Source organism: Sorex araneus, chromosome 8 (assembly GCF_027595985.1).
Source record: "Sorex araneus isolate mSorAra2 chromosome 8, mSorAra2.pri, whole genome shotgun sequence".
Taxonomy (NCBI): domain Eukaryota; kingdom Metazoa; phylum Chordata; class Mammalia; order Eulipotyphla; family Soricidae; genus Sorex; species Sorex araneus.
In genome coordinates, this window is record NC_073309.1 from 41,054,541 (window position 1) to 41,075,267 (window position 20,727).

Genomic DNA, 20,727 nt, shown 5'->3' on the forward strand with positions numbered 1-20,727 from the left:
CTTGGGCTGGAGTGATAGTACAGCAAGTAGGGCACTTGCCTTGCATACAGCTGATTTGGTTTTCAATCCCTGGCACCACATATGGTCTCCTGAGCCCACCAGGAGTAATCTGTAAGCCCAGAGCCAGGAGTAAGCTCTAGTGCTGCCAGGTGTGAACAGCCCCCAAAAAAACCCCCAAAAAATGCTTTAATAATCCCTTGTTACTAAATATTTATTTCTTATTTTTTACTTTTTTTGGTCACACCCAGTGAGGCACAGGGGTTACTCCTGACTCTGCACTCAGGAATTACTCCTGGCGGTGCTTGGGGGACCGTATGAGATGCTGGGAATCGAACCCGGATCGGCTGTGTGCAAGGCAAACGTCCTACCCACTGTACTATCACTCCAGCCCCATTGTAACTAAATATTCCTGTTTATGTTTGAATGTCTGAATGACCAGATTCATATTATTCTATAGAATTTTTTTTAATTTCAGGATTTTAAATTTTTTGTTTTGGAGGCCATACATAGAGGTGCTTGGGCTGGAGCGATAGCACAGCAGTTGGGCATTCGCCTTTTATGCGGCCGACCCCAGTTCGATTCCTCCGCCCCCCTCGGAGAGCCCGGCAAGCTACCGAGAGTATCGAGCCCGTGCAGCAGAGCCTGGCAAGCTACCCGTGCGTATTGGATATGCCAAAAACAGTAACAATAAGTCTCAAAATGAGAGACATTTCTGATGCCCGCTCGAACAAATTGATGAGCAACGGGATGACAGTGACAGTGACATAGAGATGCTCAGGGGTAAGCCTCTGCACTAAGGAATCACTCTTGGTGGTGCTTGGACCATATGGGATGCTGGGGGTCAAACCAGGGTTGGTTGTGTGCAAGGCAAACATTCTACCTGCTGAATTATCTCTCTGACCCTCAAATTGCATTTTTATATGTCCCAAATCACAAAAAAACAGATATATATGTCCTAACTAAGAACTAAGAGAGTGTAAAAAAGAAATTGCGTGGGAGTGAGGCGGGAACACTTAGATAACAGTGGAGGGAAGCAGGCACTCTGGGGGAGGGGGAGGGTGTGGTGTTAGGACACTGCGTACATGAAACCCTACATGCATACTGCATACATGTATGCATACTGCATACATGAAATCAGGGACCTAAAATGGAAAAAATAGCACTGTCGCACTGTCGTCCTGGGTAGCTTGCCAGTCTCTACCATGCGGGCGGGATACTCTAGGTAGGCTGCCGGGCTCTCCAAGAGGGACGGAGAAATAGAACCCGGGTCAGCCGAGTGCAAGGCAAATGCCCTACCCACTGTGCTATTGCTCCAATCCAAAATGGAAAAAATAAGCTAACAAAAATCATTAAAAATGAAGATGAATTATTTTACTATGAAGTTTCCTTCTTCCACCTCTAACACTGGGAGATTAGTTATCCTGTGGGGGACATGCTACAGACTCAACTATCTCTACAGACTCAACTACCTTCATTTGTTTTGATTTATAGATAAGGCCAGTTAAGGACTGGGGAAATAATTCAAAGGGCTGGAATATATACTTGAGCCAACAGTAACCTCTGAGCATTGCCCAAAACCTAAAAGTCCCCTTCCCCAATAGATTAGATGAGTTCAGATACCTGAATTTTCAGATAACACTTAGAGCTTATTCTCGTCCCTCTATTTGTCTTGTAAGGAAGTCCTTAACATGACAGAAATTTGTTTGCATGCTAGCATCGGGTCTTAAAAAGATCTTTGCCTATTATGCAAAAGAAAGTACAATGTTCCAAAGGTTACAAATAATATCATATATTTGTATGGCACTTAGGCCTCTCTAATACACACAGAGGTATTAAGAGTGAAAAGAGCATTTGGAATGTAGCTGTCAAACCCATGGAGACTAGGGAAGTACTGAATAAAATAGCTGCTCTTGTTCTTGGTTGTTAAATTTAGAAGAGCAACAGCAGGTGGTTTTCTGGAAACGCTGAAACAATCAATTAAACTCCAGAACCAACTGCTGGAGCTCTGATTTGGCTTTTACCCTGACTCACTGCCCAAAGCCTGCTGCAGATGTTCATCTGTATTTGTCAGCTACCATGCAATTAGTCAACATAGCCACTGTGGGTAATTTTCCTTGACTTGACAACTTAAGAAAAATAAATCTAGGGGCCAGAGCAATAGAAAAGCAGGTTGGGTGTTTGTCTTGTAAGCAGCCAATCTGGGTTCCATTCCCAGCATCCCATATGGTCCCCCTGAGCTCTACCAGGAATGATTCCTGAATGCAGAGCTAGGAATAACCCCTGAGCATTGCCAGGTGTGACCCAAAAAGCCAAAAAAAATAAAAAAAGAAGAAGAAGAAAAGAAAAATAAAGCTATTGAGATGGGAATGAACAGAAAACAAAGATCTTCTATAGGGTCCAACCAATCTACTACGTATTTCACTGTATCACTGTCATCCCGTTGTTCATCGATTTGCTTGAGCAGGCACCAGTAATGTTTTCGTTTGTTGTAGCCCTGGGATTTTAGCAGTCTCTCCTTACTCATCTTTCCCAATGATTGGAGGCTCTTTCAGGGTCAGGAGAATAAGACTGTTATTGTTACTGTATTTGGCATATATAATATGCCACGGGGATCTTGCCAGGCTCTTCCGTACAGGCGGGATACTCTTGGTAGCTTGCCGGGCACTCCAAGAGGGACAAAGAGTGTATATCAGAGAATACAAGCAAGTATGTTAAAACCAAACACATATATACTGCTTTAGGCACATCAGTGGGCTAGACGATAATAGGTAGCATGGCTGCAAAGCAGCAGCATGCTTCCAGGAGCTTTGTTTTATAGAGTCTCTGGATCTTGGCCATTGACGGGATTACATGGCACCGGGGCAGTTTGTGGGTATGACTGCCAAGCTGCTGGAAAATGGGGTGTCTGGGTGGAGAAGGACTCCTAAGTATTTATCCAAGAGAAAAATTGAAAAAAGATTTTTATCAAAAAGCTCATGGTAACTTTGTAATAGTCCCACATTAGAACAAGTCAACTGCTCAACAGGTTATTGGGTAAACTGTAGTATCCTCATCAGAAAAACAAACATCTAATATAACCTGAATGAATCTCATATTAACTGAGAAAATGAAGCGAGATATCAAAGACATTGTATGGTGACACTTATATGAAGTTACAAAACAAGTAAAACTCATCAATGCAGTTGAAATTAAAATGTTGCTCACTTCAGAAGGAATAGTTTTTATCTAGGAAAGAATCAAAGAAGCTTTCTTGGAAAATGGAAATATTCTTTGAGCTATCTTAATACAAAGTTATATACATATATGATGCTTACTTAAGAGTTTAAGATTTTAAAGCATGTCAACTATACCTCAGGTTTCAAAGAAGGAATGAAAAAAAGCTTATTTTGTTAGTTGTGGTGTTCATCAGGGAACATACCCTTAAAAATAAATTATTAGGGGCTGGAGTGATAGCACAGCAGTCAGGGTGTTTGCCTTGCACGCATCCAACCTGGGTCCGATTCCCAGTATCCCATATGGTCCCCCGAGCACTGCCAGGAATAATTCCTGAGTTCAGAGCCAGGAGTAACCCCAGAGCACCTCTGGGTGTGACCTCCCCAAAAGTAGCAAAAAAAAATAAATTATTATACTGGTCAGAGTAATAGTATAGCAAGTGGAGCTGCTTGGTTTACACATGGCTGACCCAGGTTCAATCTCTGGCACCCCGTATGGGTTCCCTGAGCATCCCCAGGAGTGACCCCTGAGCTCAGAGCCATAAATAACCTCTGAACACTGTTAGGTGTGGCAGAACACCCCTCCAATGACCAAATATATCTTCCTTTTTGCAGAGGGCACAGCAGGCAGTGTACAGAGACTACTCATGGGGCTTGGAGACCAGGTGGTACAGAAAATAGACATTGGCTTTCTGCACACAAAGTATGTACCCCAGTCCATTGAATTATCTCTGGACCTCGATCATTTTTTTCCTCAATTATTTTTACATTTTAATTGAATCGCTATCTGATAGACCCTTACAAAGCTGTTCATTATCAGGTTTCTGTCATACAGTGTTCCAACACCCATCCCTCCATCAATGTACATTTCCCAGCACCAGTGTTCCCAGGTTCCCTCTCACCAGCACTCCCACCCTCCATCCCCTGCCTGCCTCTATGGAAGGCGTTTTTATTCTCTATCATTCTCTCTCTCTCATTTTGGGCATTGTGGTTTGCAATATTGATACTGAAAGGTTATTAAGAAAATCCCTTTACTCAGTTTTAACCGTCAGATCTTGTCCAGTGTGATAATTCCCAGCTATTATTGTCACACCGGTCTCTTCTCTATCTTATCTACCCTCAGCACCCCATACACTTGTGGTTAGTTCCAACCATTGACCAATCCTCCTAACCCCTGTTTTCTCTGGTCATGGATATTAGTCTTCTACTATATATATTTTTATATACCACAAATGAATGCAGTCATTCTATATCTGTCCCTCTCCTTCTGACTCATTTACTCAGTTCAGTGAATACTATCCATGTCCTTCCATTTATAGGCAAATTTCATAACTTCATTTTCCCTAACAGCTACATAATATTCCATTGTGTAGATGTGCCATAGTTTCTTTATCCATTCATCTGTTCTTGGGTACTCAGGCTTTTTCCAGATACTGGTTATTGTGAGTAGTGCTGCAATGAACATAGGAGTGCAGATGGTTTCTGCTGTGTGTTTTTGGGCTCCCAGAGTATATTCCCAGAAGTGGTATTGCTAGGTCAAATGGAAGCTCAATTTCTAGCTTTTCCTCAATTACCTTTTTGTTTGTTTTTACCTTTTGGGTCACATCCAGAGATGCTCAGTGGTTACTCCTGGCTCTGCACTCAGGAATTACTCCTGCTGCTGCTTGGGGGACCATATGGGATATTGGGGATATTGAACCTGGCTCAGCCGCATGCAAGGCAAATGCCCTGCCCACTGTACTATTGCTCTGGCCCCCTCAATTACTTTTTAATACACAATTTTCAGAAGTGCATATCTAATATATATATATATTCACGCTTTATTTTCAATATTAAAATTCATATAACATATGGAGTTGATTTATATGTCTTATTAAAAATTAGAATTCCATCTTTTTGTCTCCCCTTTCAAAATATTTTTGATCTGTTCCATTTATTCAAATACCTGTCTCTTATTTTTCTTCTCAAATTCATTGATTGTAGTAATGCTAAAATAAAATTTTTTATTCAAGTTTATCTATAAGTTCAAGCAATCCAAATTAAAACTTTATAACATTTCTGGTAGAAGTTGGAAAGCTAATTCCAAAATGTGTATGGAAATACAAAAAACCTAATATAATCAAGAAAATATGAAGAAATCACGAGACTTATGAAATATCCAGACTTGTGCTAAAGTTATAAGAATTTAGTGTTACTTGGGGCGATAGGACAGCAGGTAGGGTGCTTGCCTTATATGCAGGTGATCCGGTTTCAGTTTTTGGAATCCCGTATGGTCCCTTAAGCACTGCCAGGAGTAATTCCTGAGTGCAGAGCCTGGAGTTACCCCACAGCACCACCAGGTGTGGCTGAAAAACATTTAAAAAAATTAGTGTTACTGCTGGGATAAATAACCCAACAAAATTTCACAATAGGGAGTGCAGTGCCACTAGCAGGTCATCCTGAACCCACAGGGCAAGTGCATCAGCAGCCTGATGGTGCCTTCAGGCTTCCTGATATCCCAAAATTGCCACTGTGCCTCTGGCTATACCCCAACAACTTGGGAACAATTTTCCCCAAAAAATTAAATTGCCAAAAGTTAGATATGTGGGAGCCATGCCCACAAACCACCTCTGTCTCAGTTATACAAGCTCATTTATTGGCTTTGTTTCAGAGATCCATAAATAAATCTTCAAAGAGATAAAAAGCCACAGTCAATCCTGGACTCATACAAGACTGAACAGACCAAGGTAAATCAAAGGGGGGCTTCTCAGCCCCTGGCAGTTGTTTGCTCCTAAATCCAAAACCACCACCACGCCTCTGTTTGGACTCCACCATCTCAGGACGGACCTCACTGAGATATTAAACTGTTAAAAACTCAGATTGTGACTGAAATTTCTAGGCTTTCTTGGGGCTTAGAATGGAATAACTCTTCCACACTTGCCTATACTCCTGGAGATATGCAAAGAGTTGGCCTAAAGAATTTGAATATGAGTTTTAGTACTGTCTGTGGGGAAACAAAAGGGAGGTGTGAACATAGCTGCTGAGATGTTGCAGAATTGAGAAGGCATACGAACTTAATTCTGTCACAGGAGGCAAGAACAGTTTAACAGTTTTATTCATCGAAACTCTAAGAAAGCCTCAGAATCCTCAATAGAGGTAGTGTATTTCCCTATTGAAAATATTTAATAAAAGCTAACTAGTGTTGACAGTATTTGAAGGAAACAATATTAAACTCCACAAAATATGAATAAACATAGAAACATGTCAATACAAAAGGATCATAACAATTTTTCAGTAACATTCAAAAGACATGAAGATTTTTAATTTCATCACTATCACTATCATCCCGTTGATCCTCGATTTGCTCGAGAGGGCCCAGTAACGTATTCATTCGTCCTAGCCCTGAGATTTTAGCAGCCTCTCTTAACTTGTCCTTTTCATCGGTTCCACATTAGAGGCTCTTTCAGGATCAGGAGAATGAGACCCATCATTGTTACTGTATTTGGCATAAGAATACAACACGGGGAGCTTCCCAGGCTCTCCTGTGCGGGCAGGAAAACTCTCGGTGGCTTGCCATGTTCTCTGAGGGAGAACTAGGCTATAAGATGTCTTCCGAGAGCTTGGTTTTATAGTCTCTGGATATTGGCCATTGATGGGATTACACAGCACAGGGGGCAGTTTCTGGGTGTGACCACCTAGCTACTGGAAAATGGGGGATCTGGGCGTAAGAAAAAATTAAAATAGAGGCTGGAGAGATAATATGTCAAGGTGCTTTCCTGGTATGCGGCCAACCCTGGTTTGAATCCAATCACCACATACATTTCCCCAAGCACCACTTGGAGCACAGAGGCAGGTGTAAGCCCTAAGCACCACCTGGTGTAGCCCCCAAACAAAAAAATCAACAAATTTTCAGATAGAGGTACTAAGAAAACTTGATGAACAAGAAAGCACAGTTAGAAAATCAGGAAAATAACACAAACAAAATGAGAAGTTTAATGAAGAGTCAGTATTCATGAAGATCAAACAGCATTCCAGAACTGGAATACAAGGAATGAAATATGTAATAAAGAGAATTAAGGGCTGGGGATGTAGCTAAGCAGTAGAGTACTTGTCTGGCATGTGCGAGGTACTGGGTTCAGTCCCCCAGACTGCAAAAATAAACAAAGAATTATAGTCAAGTAGATCAAGAAAAAGAAGATATTTGTAAACCAGGAGACAAACCTTTGGGCTTGCTCTTCAAGTGCTCCCTTGATCATGTATCTCATTTGTTTGTCTCTACATCTCTTTGCTTGCTCACTCTGAAGAAGCCCAGGTTCCCTCTTGAACATGTCCTTCCTCTCTTTCTCTCCCCTCACATCTTTCTAAATAAATTTTAGTCAATAAAAAAATCTTTCTTTTAAAAATGAGACGGGGTGCCGTAAGTAGGAAAACCTGTACCTAGGGGGTGAGTGCATCAGCAGCCTGATGGTACCTTTTTGTCAAAATGTCACTGTGCCTTGAACCCATGAACTCAGGACCAAATTTCCCAAGAAATTAAATGGCCAAAAGTTAGGTATGTGGGAGACATACCCACAACCCTCCCCACCCAAACACACTGAGCTATATAAGCTTATTTGTGGACCTTGCTTTAGAGACCCATTAATAAATCTCAAAAGAGATCAAAAGCCGCAGTTAATCTTGGACCTGCTCAAAACTGAATAGACCAGATAAATTGGAAAAGGTGGGTCATCCTGTACCCACCCAAGTAGAGCCCCTGGCAGCTGCTTGCTCCCACAATCTAAAATTGCTGCCACACTCCTGGCTAGACTCCACCATCTCAGGTAATATTAACCTGTTGAAAATGTGGATATTCGGATTTTGTGCCTGAAATCTCCAGGCTTTCTGGAGTTGGGATGGGCTACCTCCTCCTACTTCCCTATATTCCTGGAAGCACTGGCAGTGACCTCCATGAACCAACTCTACTGCCACCATGTAAACTCTTCTACTGACCTTCCTTCAGAAAACCATAAATCTCGGAGATCAAAAGCCACAGTTAATCTCAGACCCACACAATGCTGAATAGACCAGGATAAATCAGAGAAGGATGGGTCAGCCTGGTGCCCTCCCAAGCAGAGCCTCTGGCAACCACTTGCTTCCAAAATCCAAAATCGCCATCATGCCCCTGGTCAGACTCCACTGTCTCAGGTTTTGTGAATGAAATCCCCAGACTTTCTCAGGGAAAGGATAGGCTACCTCCTCCACAGTCCCTGTACTTCTAGAAGCCTTGGCAGTCACACCCACACCACAAAACTACCATCCAATTGAAAAAGCTATTCTAGCCTTACCTTCCTGATAAAAATACTGAATGCCCTGAACAAACCACGATAACCTCTTAGTACCTGTATTGCAAACTATAACACACAAAAGAAGAGAGAGAAAGAAGAAAAGTGCCCATCATAGAGGCAGGCTGGTGGGGGGTATTGGGGGATGGTGGGAGGGAAATGGTGGACATTGGTGGTGGGAAATTCGTATAGTGGTGGAAGGATGGGTGTTGGATTATTGTATGACCGAAACCCAATCATGAATAGTTTTTCAATAGTCTATCTCACAAATATTCAATAAAATTTAAAAATAAATTTAATAATCCATTTGTCACTTGTCATCCCATTGATTTTCGATTTACTTGGGGGCGCCAGTAACGTCTCCATTCATCCCTGTAGCATGCTAGTGTAGCCCAATGGTATCTGCTCGCTCCAGGAACACGAAGAGCCTCAAACTGTTCGTTCAGGGTTTTGACAAAGAAGTCTGACCATCTCGTAGGTGGGCGGCCACGCGGTCTTTTGACGTCCCATGGAATCCAGTGGGCAACAGCTCTAGTCCAGCGGTCGTCTCTAAATCGCATTACTTGTCCAGCCCATCTGATTTTCGATGCCTTGGCAAACGAGACAGCATCCCTGATTCTTGATCGTTGACAGAGGTCAGAAACCCAGATTCCTTCTCTCACTTGAATGAAATGTGATATTCCAACCATAGCTCCTTCGATTCCTCTTTGTGATACCCGAATAGCATTCTTGTCCTGTTTTCGTAGGGCCCAGGTCCCTGAGGTGTAGGTTAGTGCAGGAAGAACGGTGGAGTCGAAAAGATGTGCCCAGATGCGTCCTCTTAACCACTTATTTGACGCTCTTGAAGGCATTTCACGTTGCTCTCTTCCTCCTGCGCAGTTCTGGCGCCAAGTTGTTCCTCATGTTCAGTTCTTGACCCAGGTACACATAGCTGCTGCATTCAGAGATGTTCGTTCCATTGAGAGCAAATGAAACATCAGGAACACGTTCATTTTTCATGTACATTGTCTTGGTGAGATTCAGCTGTAGTCCAACCTTTCTACACTCGAGGTCGAAGTTAGCCAGCATTTGTGCCACTTGGCTAATGTTTGGTGTGATTAGAACGATGTCATCAGTGAAGCAGAAGTGGTGTAGTGCTTTCTTCACTCTCATTCCTTCCCATTCCAGCTGTTGCAAATCCATACATAGCCTGACAATATTTAGAATCGTCTTTTTGATACATAGGATTGGGTCACCTACAAAAACATGGGAGGGCAGAGAGTACAGTGGGAAGGCACTTGACTTGTGTGCAGTCAACCCTCGTTCAATCCCTGCCACTGCATATGGTTCCCTGCACTGTCAGGAGACCCCTGAGCACAGAACCAGGCATAAATCCTGAGCCCACTGGGTGTGGCCCCCAAACAAAACAAAATCTATGTGGGGGTCAGAGAACTAGTACAGCAGGTAGGCACTTGCCTTGCTTTTGACCAATTCAGGCCCCCAAGCCTCACAAGGGGTAGGCCTGAGCACAGAGCAAGGAGTAAGCTAGGAGCACTGTCAGGTGTGGCCCCAACACTGAAAAAAAAAATGAACCAAAAACAGCCAAGGAAAAAAGTTAATGAAGGAAAAACTTAATACTTAATTAAACAGAATAATAAATCCACATGTATAAGGGTATACTCATGTGAAAGGTAAAATATAAAACTTTTAGATGAAAACATAGGGAAATTATTTTTTATCTTGTTGCAGGGACATCACGTGGGGCTTAGGGACCACTCCCAACCCATGCTGCAGGGTTGCTCCTGATGGTGCTTGCATGATATTTTGGTGGTAGAAACGGAATCTGGGGCTACCATATGCACTCTAGCCCATTGAACTACCCCTCTGACCCCAGAAAAAGTTTTTCTTGTGTTGGTGGTAGTGGTGCTCAGGGTCCACATAGTGCTAGAGATTTAGCCCTGGGACTCACACATGCTGGAACTAATCTTTTATTTTATTTTATTTATTTATTTTTTTTGCTTTTTGGGTCACACCCGGCGATGCATAGGGGTTATTCCTGGCTTTGCACTCAGGAATTACTCCTGGCGATGCTCAGGGGACCACATGGGATGCTGGGATTCGAACCTGGGTCGGCCGCGTGCAAGGCAAACGCCCTACCTGCTGTGCTATCGCTCCAGCCCCTAATCTTTTATTTTTATGACATTGACTTTACTGAAACAAGAACACCAGCTCTCCTGCAGAAGATACATCTGGGACATGTTTGCTTCTAATTAACCAATGTTTTCCTCTAAATTTTATTTTACATTCGAAGCTAAAGGTTCAGTTAGATTTCATAAAATACTGTAGATACCGCCAGATGTGGCCCAAAACAACAACAAAAATTCCTCTTTATGGTGTTTTAATGACTGATTCTTCTCATGAAAATTCCCCTATTAGGACCAGAGATATAGTACAGTGCATGGGGCTAACCTGAGTTCAATACCTGGCACTCCATATGGTCCCCCAAGCCTTACCTGCTCTAACTTACCTATCTCCCCAGTTCCTGAAATGTACGCTTTTATTTTTTAAAAACGGAGTAAGACAGTTTGCAATAGTATTATTATATTTTTAATTGAAGTATCATGAATTACGTAGTTAGAAAGATGTTTATGATTTTCAGTTGAATTTTGTTCCAGCACCAGTCTCCACTACTTTTCACCAGGGTCCCCAGTTGAAGTTATTTTTCAGTTGCTGGGCACTACACTAGTATCTCCAATGGGAGTTTATGTTTTGCAGGAGACCTGGGTTCAATCCCTGGCATTGCATGGTTCCCCAAGTACCATGCTGGGGGTCTTCTCTAAGCAGCATCAACTATACCCAAACACAAAAAACAAAAATTTGTCACTCCTGGTGGATGATATAGATCTCTGTCCAATTTTGATTATCTGTGTGGTTTACTCATTAAAAAAAGAACAGAAGTGGGAGTGGAGCAATAGTACAACTGGTAGGGCATTTGTCTTGCATAAAGCCGACTTGGGTTTGATTCCTGACACTCTATAGGGTCCCCCAAGTATTGCCAGCAGTGATCTTTGAGAGCAGAGCCAGGAGTAAGCTCTGAACACAGCCAGATGCGACCCCAAACAAAAATAAATAGGAATGAAAGGGCTGGAGGGATAATACAGTGGGCAAGGAACTTGCTACTCACATAGCTGAGTTCTGCACAGGTTCAATTCCAACTACCACATACAGTTCCTTTGTGCACAAACAGGAGTGACCCCTGGGCACAGAGCCAGGGACTAGCCTGAGCACTGCAGGTGTGTCTCCACCCACCTCCCCACCCCGAACCCTCCCCAAAAGGAGAGCTAAGGGAAAAAAAAATCTCTCTGGCAATGAGCTCCTAATTGTTCAAGAAAAGGTTACTTTGGGTCTGGAGAGTTAGTACACAGATTGGTACTACTTAGCCTTGCACACAATCAACTCTGGCTCCATGAACACCACTAGGAGTGACTGCTGAGCTCAGAGTCAAGAGAAAGCCCTAAGCACCACTGTGGCTCAGATGGTTTTTTTTCCCAGCCCGTCTGTCCCCCAAATGAAGAATTTTTTCTTTGATCTGTAAATAAAGAACCAGGTTGGGTTCCTAGAGGCAAAACATATGAAACTGTGGAGTCCCCAAAGGTGGGGACCCTAAAATTTCTGACACATCTTTCAGCAATTTGTCACAATTGTCATTTAAGTGTCCTTATAACTTTATGGTTCTGTGGATTTTGCTCCAGGTAAGCTGATGTCATGTTGTTATCTATATACTTTATTCTCTTCACAATTCAGGATGGTGTTATTTTTTATGATCTCAATTCTCTGTGGGTTTAAGTAAGTCACAATTTCACTTTGCTCAGTTATTTCCCTTGTAAGGACAGGAATGACAAGACTTCTAAGCTCCTTATGTTTGTTAAAAACAGAAATCCTTGGGGCGTGGGAGATAGTTCAAAGGGCTAGCATGCATATTTTGCATGTAGGAGTCCCAGGATTGATGCTCAGCATCACAGAGTCCCTAAGCACCATTGGGACTAGCTCTTTGGCACTGCCCTGTGTGGTCCAAAACCAAAACTCCATATTGCCATAGCATATCATTAACTTTCAAAATTTATTTTATATGGCACCATACTTGTCTTTAAGGCATAAAAATTACAAAGCTAAACCCTCCTTTGATCAACACCCTCAACCAAATTTCCTGAAAAGATACTATTCAGTTGGTATAAATGTTCTGTTTAGTTTTAAATATATACATATTTTGTAACAAAAGCATACCTTTATTATTCTGTATTTCACCCTAATTACATGAATTATTGTTTCATCATCTGGATCTCGAGTTTTTTCTCTTGACAATATTGTTTTAGATAACTATTCAATTTACAAAAAACAATTCTATTCATTGCATTAACTGCTGATATTATCACATCATTAATATTTTTTACAATTCAGATAAATTACACATAAGTTTATTAAAGATATATATTCAGAAGTGGATCTGCAGAGCCCTTTTATCTTTAAAAAATGTTCCCTTTACTCATTCACAGAAGACATTTTATTTCCTTCCAGTGGTTTCAGAGTTTAGCTTTCCTCATTCCAGTTTTCAAAACCATTGGGATCCTTTGTAAAAAAAATGTTTCTATATAAAACTGTTCTAATTTTCTGGATCACACGGTCCAATTTTTGTTGATGTTATCTCCTTACTCATAATTTCATGTCTTAGTCACCTGTCCATTGGTTTGTTTCCAGGCAGTCTATTCGGTAAAATCCATTTACTTACCTACTCACGCACTAATAGCATACATTTTTGGGGGGCGGGGTGCTGAGATTGAAATTCCCATATTGGAGGCATGCACTCTGTCTGAGCCATACCCACAAACCCCGAACAACTTAAGAGACCATAACTTTATAACATGTGTAGTATAGTCAGTCAAAATTATCTCAGCAATATTCTATTTCATAAGAAATAGACTTAATATTTGTTCTATTACATAAGAATTAGAATAAAACTTCTATTTCATAAGAATTTTTAAATTGTTTTGTAAAGATCTTAGAAAATGTTAAATGTTTGGAACTTGGAACTATATTATTAAGCCTGTGTCTTGAAGAGATATGATACCTTTCCTGGGTATTTATGTCTACTTATCTGTCCTATGGACTTCAGTACATCTTTATAATACTTCCATATAGATTATTAGGTTGAATTATTGTGAAGACATTTGAAAAAGCTTAGCTGATTTTAATTTTGTTTTAGGGCCACACCCAGCAGTGCTCAGAGGTTAGTCCTGGCTGACTTAGGGGTCTATATGGGGTACTAGGGCCCAAACCTGGGTCAGCTTCCTGCAAGGCAAGCACCCTACCCACTGTGCTACTTCTCTGGATTCTTTAGCTGAATTTAAGAGGCCTCCCCTCAACTAGTACGCTTGACGTTTCTCACCGGTATGTCCTCTCTTATGAATAGAAAGGGATGCTCTTTGAGAGAATGCTTTCCCACACTCATTACATTCAAAGGGTTTCTCACCAGTGTGGGTTCTCATGTGTATAATGAGTAAAGAGCACTGAGAAAAGGCTTTCCCACATTTATTACATTCATAGGGTTTCTCCCCTGTATGACTTCTTACATGAAGGGTAAGGGATGAGATTCGAGAAAAGGCTTTACCACATTCATTACATTTAAATGGTTTTTCTCCAGTATGAATTTTTTCATGTTCAAGGAGATTTTGTCTTTGACTGAATGCCTTTCCACACTGATTACAATGATAGGGTTTCTCTCCAGTATGAATTTTCTCATGTTCAGTGAGATTTGATTTTTGACTAAAGGCTTTCCCACACACTGTACATGCATAGGGTTTTTCACCAGTGTGTATTCTCTGGTGTCGGATAAGATTTGACATCTGAATGAAAGCTTTTCCACACTCATTACATTCATAAGGTTTCTCTCCAGTATGAATTTTCTGATGTGTAATGAGATTTTCTTTCCGGCTGAAGGCCTTTCCACACTCGTTGCATTCATAGGGTTTCTCAGCTGTATGATTTCTCATATGTACTGTAAGGGATGAACTTTGTGAGAAAGCTTTCCCACATTCGCTACACACATAGGGTTTCTCACCTGTATGACTTCTCATATGTATAATAAATACTGAGCATTGAGAGAATGCTTTTCCACATTTATTACATTTATAGGGTTTCTCCCCTGTGTGACTTCTCATGTGTAGAGTGACCGATGACATACGGGAAAAAGCTCTACCACATTCATTACATGCATATGGTTTCTCTCCGGTGTGAATTTTCTCATGCTCAATAAGATTTTGTTTCTGGCTGAAGGATTTTCCACATTCTTTACATTCATAGGGTTTTTCTCCAGTATGAATTCTCTCATGTTCTATAAGATTTGATTTCTGACTGAAGGCTTTCCAACAATCCTTACATGCATAAGGTTTTTCCCCTGTATGAATTCTCTGATGTCTACTAAGGTTTGACATCTGAATAAAAGCTTTTCCACATTCATTACACTTATATGGTTTTTCCCCAGTGTGAATTTTTTGATGTGTAATAAGATTTTCCTTCCTGCTGAAAGCTTTTCCACATTCCTTACATTCATAGGGTTTTTCTCCAGCATGAATATTCTCATGTTTGATGAGGTCAAATTTATGACTGAAGTCTTGTCCACAATGGTTACACTTAAATGGGGTTACAACATGGGATGAATAATGATAAAATGGCTTCCCATACTTACTACATTCATAATCTTTCTTTTTTACATATTCTTTTTCATAATTACATAAGTGTAAACTATGCTCCAAATCTTTATCAAGTAATTCACACTCAAAGAAATTTTTTCTTGCAGTAACAATGTCTGAGGTCAAAGAAAATATTTTTGTTGCATTTTTATATTCACTTGTATTTTCCTTAATCAAAGTTTTCTTGGAGACAGATGTGATTTTCCTCACAAGCGTTTCCTGCTGTTTCTTGATCTGTTCGTCAACTTCCCAAACTTCTAAAATGGAGAGCCAAGAATGATTACTTTTGAATTGTACTACGAACTGCTATAGCTGCTATGAGGATGATGACTACTACTAAAATGATTACTACTGTTGATAGTTCCAAGCATCTTAGGCTTAACATTGGGATGTCCTTTCTCCTCCTGCAGGGAACTTAGGTTAATTGAATAACACCCACTAAAGTGCTCCTGGGGACACACCCAATTCCATCAGGGTACTCCCAATCCCTCATGTTTATCTTTAACCTCACTGTCTCCTACTCCCCCTATCTGTTAATCACAAATATCTTCAAAGCAGACATGGTAACTTGTAATGTCAAACCTTCTGATGGTTGTGGATTTTGTATATGTAAGTAAAATATTGCCTTCCTCTTTATGTCCTTTGCCTATTTTTATTTTAGAGCAACGTCCTTTTTGTATAGACACAGGAAGACAGTTAATGTTATACTTTTATAACATGGGTGTTAATTGACTCCAAATAAAATTTACTCCTGGGCATCTATCATATTTACCTGACTTAAGCCTCAGTATCCTTCCCTGACTTTGACATGGGAGAGTCTGTGGGCCATAAAAAATAGAATACGCAAAGAGAAATATAATAAGCTAGAACAAACTTGGTTATAGAACAAACTTGTCATTCCCAAAAAGAAGTAACTGAATAAGGGGTAAGGAAAATTGGCGTTAGGAAAAACTAACCTGATTTAGGACTGTAGTCCGGGAAACATAGAGAGATGTGCCCAGGAAAAATAACCCTTTACAATGAATCCAAAGAGACCATTTTAAGCTTAACCTAGGTTGTAGATAAACGTTTATATCTTTTACTATGTTTATACAAAATAACTAGAAGTATTATTAAGAACTATATTTAATATAATTGTTTAAATGGATTACCAGTAAGGAGAAAGCAATATGCCCATAGGTGGAATGCCGCCCTTAGGTGGATCTCCTAGAAGAATTTTCCCTGAAGGAGGAGATTTACACTGTTCATTGTTTATGTTAATATTCAACCACACCTATATGTAATTGCTGTACCCCAACCCTTCATGATTTATCTATAATAATCCTGATTGATTTGAATAAAGGGCCTCTGGTTACCAGCCTGTGGCCTCCTTCTTTTGTCCATCAGCCAGGGGGATGGTCATTAGCCCAGAATGCATCAGAGCACTCCTGTCACCACAAGATGGAGACTCAGACAACTGGCACCAGTATTAGTGACTTCATAAATTTGGTAAAATGGGTTGACTATGACATTGGTAATTAAATCCCAATATAAAAAAGCCAAAATATAAGTATCTCTGGTTCCTTTTGGTTTTGGTGTCACATCTGGCAATGCTCAGGGGGTTACTCATGGCTCTTTACTCAGTAATCACCGTCAGTGGTGCTAAGAAAACATATGTGATAGTAGGGATCAAATCTGAGTTCGCTGTGTGCAAGGCAATCACTTTACCCACTGTACTATCTCTTTGGTCTGTGGTTCCTTTGTTTTGAGAAGTTAATTTATAGAAAATGCTATGAAACAGAACTAAAATGTACAGACTCAAATAGCTTCGATATGAAACTAATACAGAAACCAGCAAAACAAATAAAAGTACAAACAGCATTAGCAGTATTGTAAATCACAGTGCCCATTAAAAAAAACCATGAATGATTGAATAGGTTAAAATCAATGAACTGAATGTAAAGATTTCTCCTCCTTCTTAAAATTTTGTTAAGATGACAAGAAAAAACAGCAAAAGGGGCTAGAGAGATAGCTCAATGAGGTGTGCATATGGTGTATATATCATGGGCCTGGGTTCAATCGCTGGCACTGCACTGTCCATAAGCACTGTTGGGAGCTACCACTTAACACTAAGCAAGAAGTAGGCCCTGCACACTGCAGTGTAGCCAAAAAAAAAACCAAAAACACAAAAAAAAGACAGTGAAAGAATAAAAGGCCAAATCCCCAAGAGAAAGAAAAAAGAACCATGAAGAAGGTGAACAGGAAGTTTCAACAAAATAATGCAACAAAGTGTATATGTATGTAAATATGTATATTTGTATACACAGACAGGAGTGGTCACCAAACAAAAATAAAAAAGAGAAGACTGTCTTTTCAATTTATCTTTTGAACTATTCATAATTAATTTTTTGTTTTGTCTTTGGGCTACACCCAGTGGTACTCAAGGCTTACTCTTGGCTCTGCACTCAGGGACGACTCCTCATGGGCTTAGGGGACCATATGAGGTACAAGGAATCAAATATGGGTAGGCTATGTGCAAGGCAAGTAGTTTATCTGATGCACTACTTCTCTAGCCCCCAATATTAAAACAATTTTTTTTTTTTTTTTTTTTTGCTTTTTGGGTCACACCTGGCGATGCACAAGGGTCACTCCTGGCTCTGCACTCAGGAATTACCCCTGGCGGTGCTCAGGGGACCATATGGGATGCTGGGAATCGAACCCGGGTCGGCCGCGTGCAAGGCAAACGCCCTACCCGCTGTGCTATCACTCCAGCCCCCAAAACAATTTTTTTGAAAATCTTGAAAAATATAAAATGGTGTCAACCCCTTGAAATAACTGCCACATGGCTTTCTCACTCAGAGCTTTCTTTTAACTAATTCACCTGAACAGTGTCTTCCAAACACTTCCTTCTCTACCACCCAGGGTTCCTCTTCCTGCTCCAACTTAAAGATCACATCTGGTTTGGTGACTTGACAGCCTGTCAAGGGAAACAGCAAATATTTGGGGTATTAATATTGGAAATAAGTCTCTAGATGTTACTCATAGAACATGAGGGTTTGTGAAGGATGAATATGGAGGAACTTTTACAATGGGACAAGGGAATTAGCTTCTACCTTAAGACAAGCACAGTAATTAAGTGATGAAAGGGAAAGCTAGATTCATATGGCAAATGAAAATCTTCATAGTTTTTTTTTAAGAGAAAAAGAATTCTTCATATAATGGCAATGCTAACCTTACCCACTATGACGAGGTTACTGTAGTTTTCCAGCATCACATCCCGGTACAAGTTTCTCTCAGCAGGTTTCATTTGCTGCCATTCCTCCTGAGTGAGGTCCACAGCTACATCCTTAAATGTCACTGCTGTCTATAAAAACACAACCATAATTAGTCTGAAGTAAAAATCAATGACATGGGCAAAACATCTAAGGGATCCTTAAGTTAATAACTAGGTATCAAAGTTCATTAAAAACTCTGCATCAGGTCCTGCCCATATCTACTATCTTGCTGCCAGAGAAAAAGCCCAGTTCTACAACTAATCATAAAAAAGAGTAACAAGCAGGGCCTGGAGCCATATCGCAGCAGGAGGGTATTTGCCTTGCACACAGATGACCCAGGTTTGATCCCCAGCATCCCAAATGGTTCTCCGAGCACTGATAAGAGTAATTCCTGAGCACAGCGCCAGGAGTAACCTCTGAGCATCGCTGGATGTGGCCCCAAAACAAAGAAAGATGAGAAGCTGAATCTTCCCAGGTGGGACTGGCCTATGAGTGAAAACTCTGGGGCATTCTTGGAATGCAGAGAGGCAGATCCCTTCATCCCCAGAAAACCCAGCGGCTCCTGCCCACACCCAATATCTTGCTGGCAGGGAAATGGCCCAGGTCCACAATTAATCTTGAAAAGAACATGTTGCACAGAATCTCCTGTCTCTCCCTCTCACGAAAGGCTGTCTTCACCAAGGCCCCTCGGACGGAGGTGGATTGATTTTTCCCTCCCCACTCCAAGCAGAACCCCAGCAGCCTAAAACCTCCAGAACCCAGTCTTAGCCATGCTCAAGGCCACTCTCCACACACTAGAATGAGCCTCACGCATGAAGGAACCAGCAGAGAAACCCAGGTATGCGGGACCCGTGGCTGAGACCTCCAAGCCTGCTTGGATAGGGACTGGGCCTTCTCTACCTAGATCCCTAGTTTTCCAGTAGCTTGGCAGTCACACCCATTAACTGCCCCCAGTGCCATATAATCTCATCAATAGCCAAGATCCAGAGACTATAAAATAAAGCTCCCTGAAGAGAGAGATGTAGTATTTCTCGGAGCCATGAATACGGCCTCGAGACCTCTTATACTCTAGACGATCACTGATGTACCTAAAGTAGCACACATTTATTTGATTTTAACATACTTGCTTGTATTCTCTTATATATAGGCTAAAATGGCCCCGAATGAAATACAACAACCTTCACACACTTCCCTCTTATTGTGGTGGGAAGATGCTCGCTTGTGGAGTGGGTGTTTGAATATTATCTGTAATGAACTATTGTGAACTACTTTATGAAAAATAAAATGTATAAAAATCGAAAAAAAGGGGCTGGAGAGATAGCACAGCGGGTAGGGCGTTTGCCTTGCACGCGGCCAACCCGGGTTCAAATCCCAGCATCCCATATGGTCCCCTGAGCATGGCCAGGGGTAATTCCTGAATGCAAAGCCAGGAGTAACCCCTGTGCATTGCCCGGTGTGACCCAAAAAGAAAAAAAAATCACAAAAAAAAGAAAAAAGAAAAGAACATGATGCCTCTGAATCTACCCAGGTAGACCAGTCTGGGCTGATAGCTCTGGGTGGACAATTCCCTTTTTCTGCCTAAAGGAACAGCAGTCCAAAGCCATACCCCAACACTCTCCCAACACAGAAATGATTCAGATCCAGAATTGAACCTCCTTAAGCTGCCAAGTCACCAAATCATTCCAGCTCCATAGATCCTGGGCCATGTGGCCATGTGTGGGGCCATGAAACACTTCCAATTTTCATAGTACTGTGAGCCAGTATGATTACAGAAAGTATGGTGGGAGAATGGCATAGAATTCCAACAAGCTCACTAAGTGAAAAAAAAAAAAAAAAAACACAGAGAAGACTCAACTACCACCAATCTGCACAGTAAATTCTCAGACAATGAATTCAGTAACACCATTCCGAGATAAAACAATTAACACAAATATCTTTATTGATCTAAGTTTTGATAATTCCATCTGCCTTTGTGTTGTTGCAAACAATATGAAGCAAATTTGATTGTGCCTGCTAAGGCTGGAGTGGTGGGTCAGAAATTGGCAACACTGGGGGCTGGAGCAATAGCACAGCGGGTAGGGCATTTGCCTTGCACGCGGCCGACCCGGGTTCGATTCCCAGCATCCCATATGGTCCCCTGAGCAGCGCCAGGGGTAATTCCTGAGTGCAGAGCCAGAAGTAACCCCTGTGCATTGCCGGGTGTGACCTAAAAAGCAAAAAAAAAAAAAAAAAAAAG

The 20,727-nt window shown here is 41.2% G+C and overlaps 1 protein-coding gene across 1 annotated transcript in view; it reads right to left on the bottom strand.

The window, feature by feature from the left end:
- Window positions 1–20,727, bottom strand: part of LOC101543789 (zinc finger protein 728-like) — a 49,768-nt gene that overhangs the window by 20,956 nt on the left and 8,085 nt on the right. Inside the window, exons 4-6 of the mRNA XM_055145722.1 lie at window positions 18,454–18,580; window positions 18,098–18,193; window positions 13,919–15,494 (exon numbers count right to left, since the gene is read on the bottom strand). Coding sequence (XP_055001697.1) covers window positions 13,919–15,494; window positions 18,098–18,193; window positions 18,454–18,580 — 1,799 coding nt within the window. The remainder of the gene's footprint in view (window positions 1–13,918; window positions 15,495–18,097; window positions 18,194–18,453; window positions 18,581–20,727) is intronic.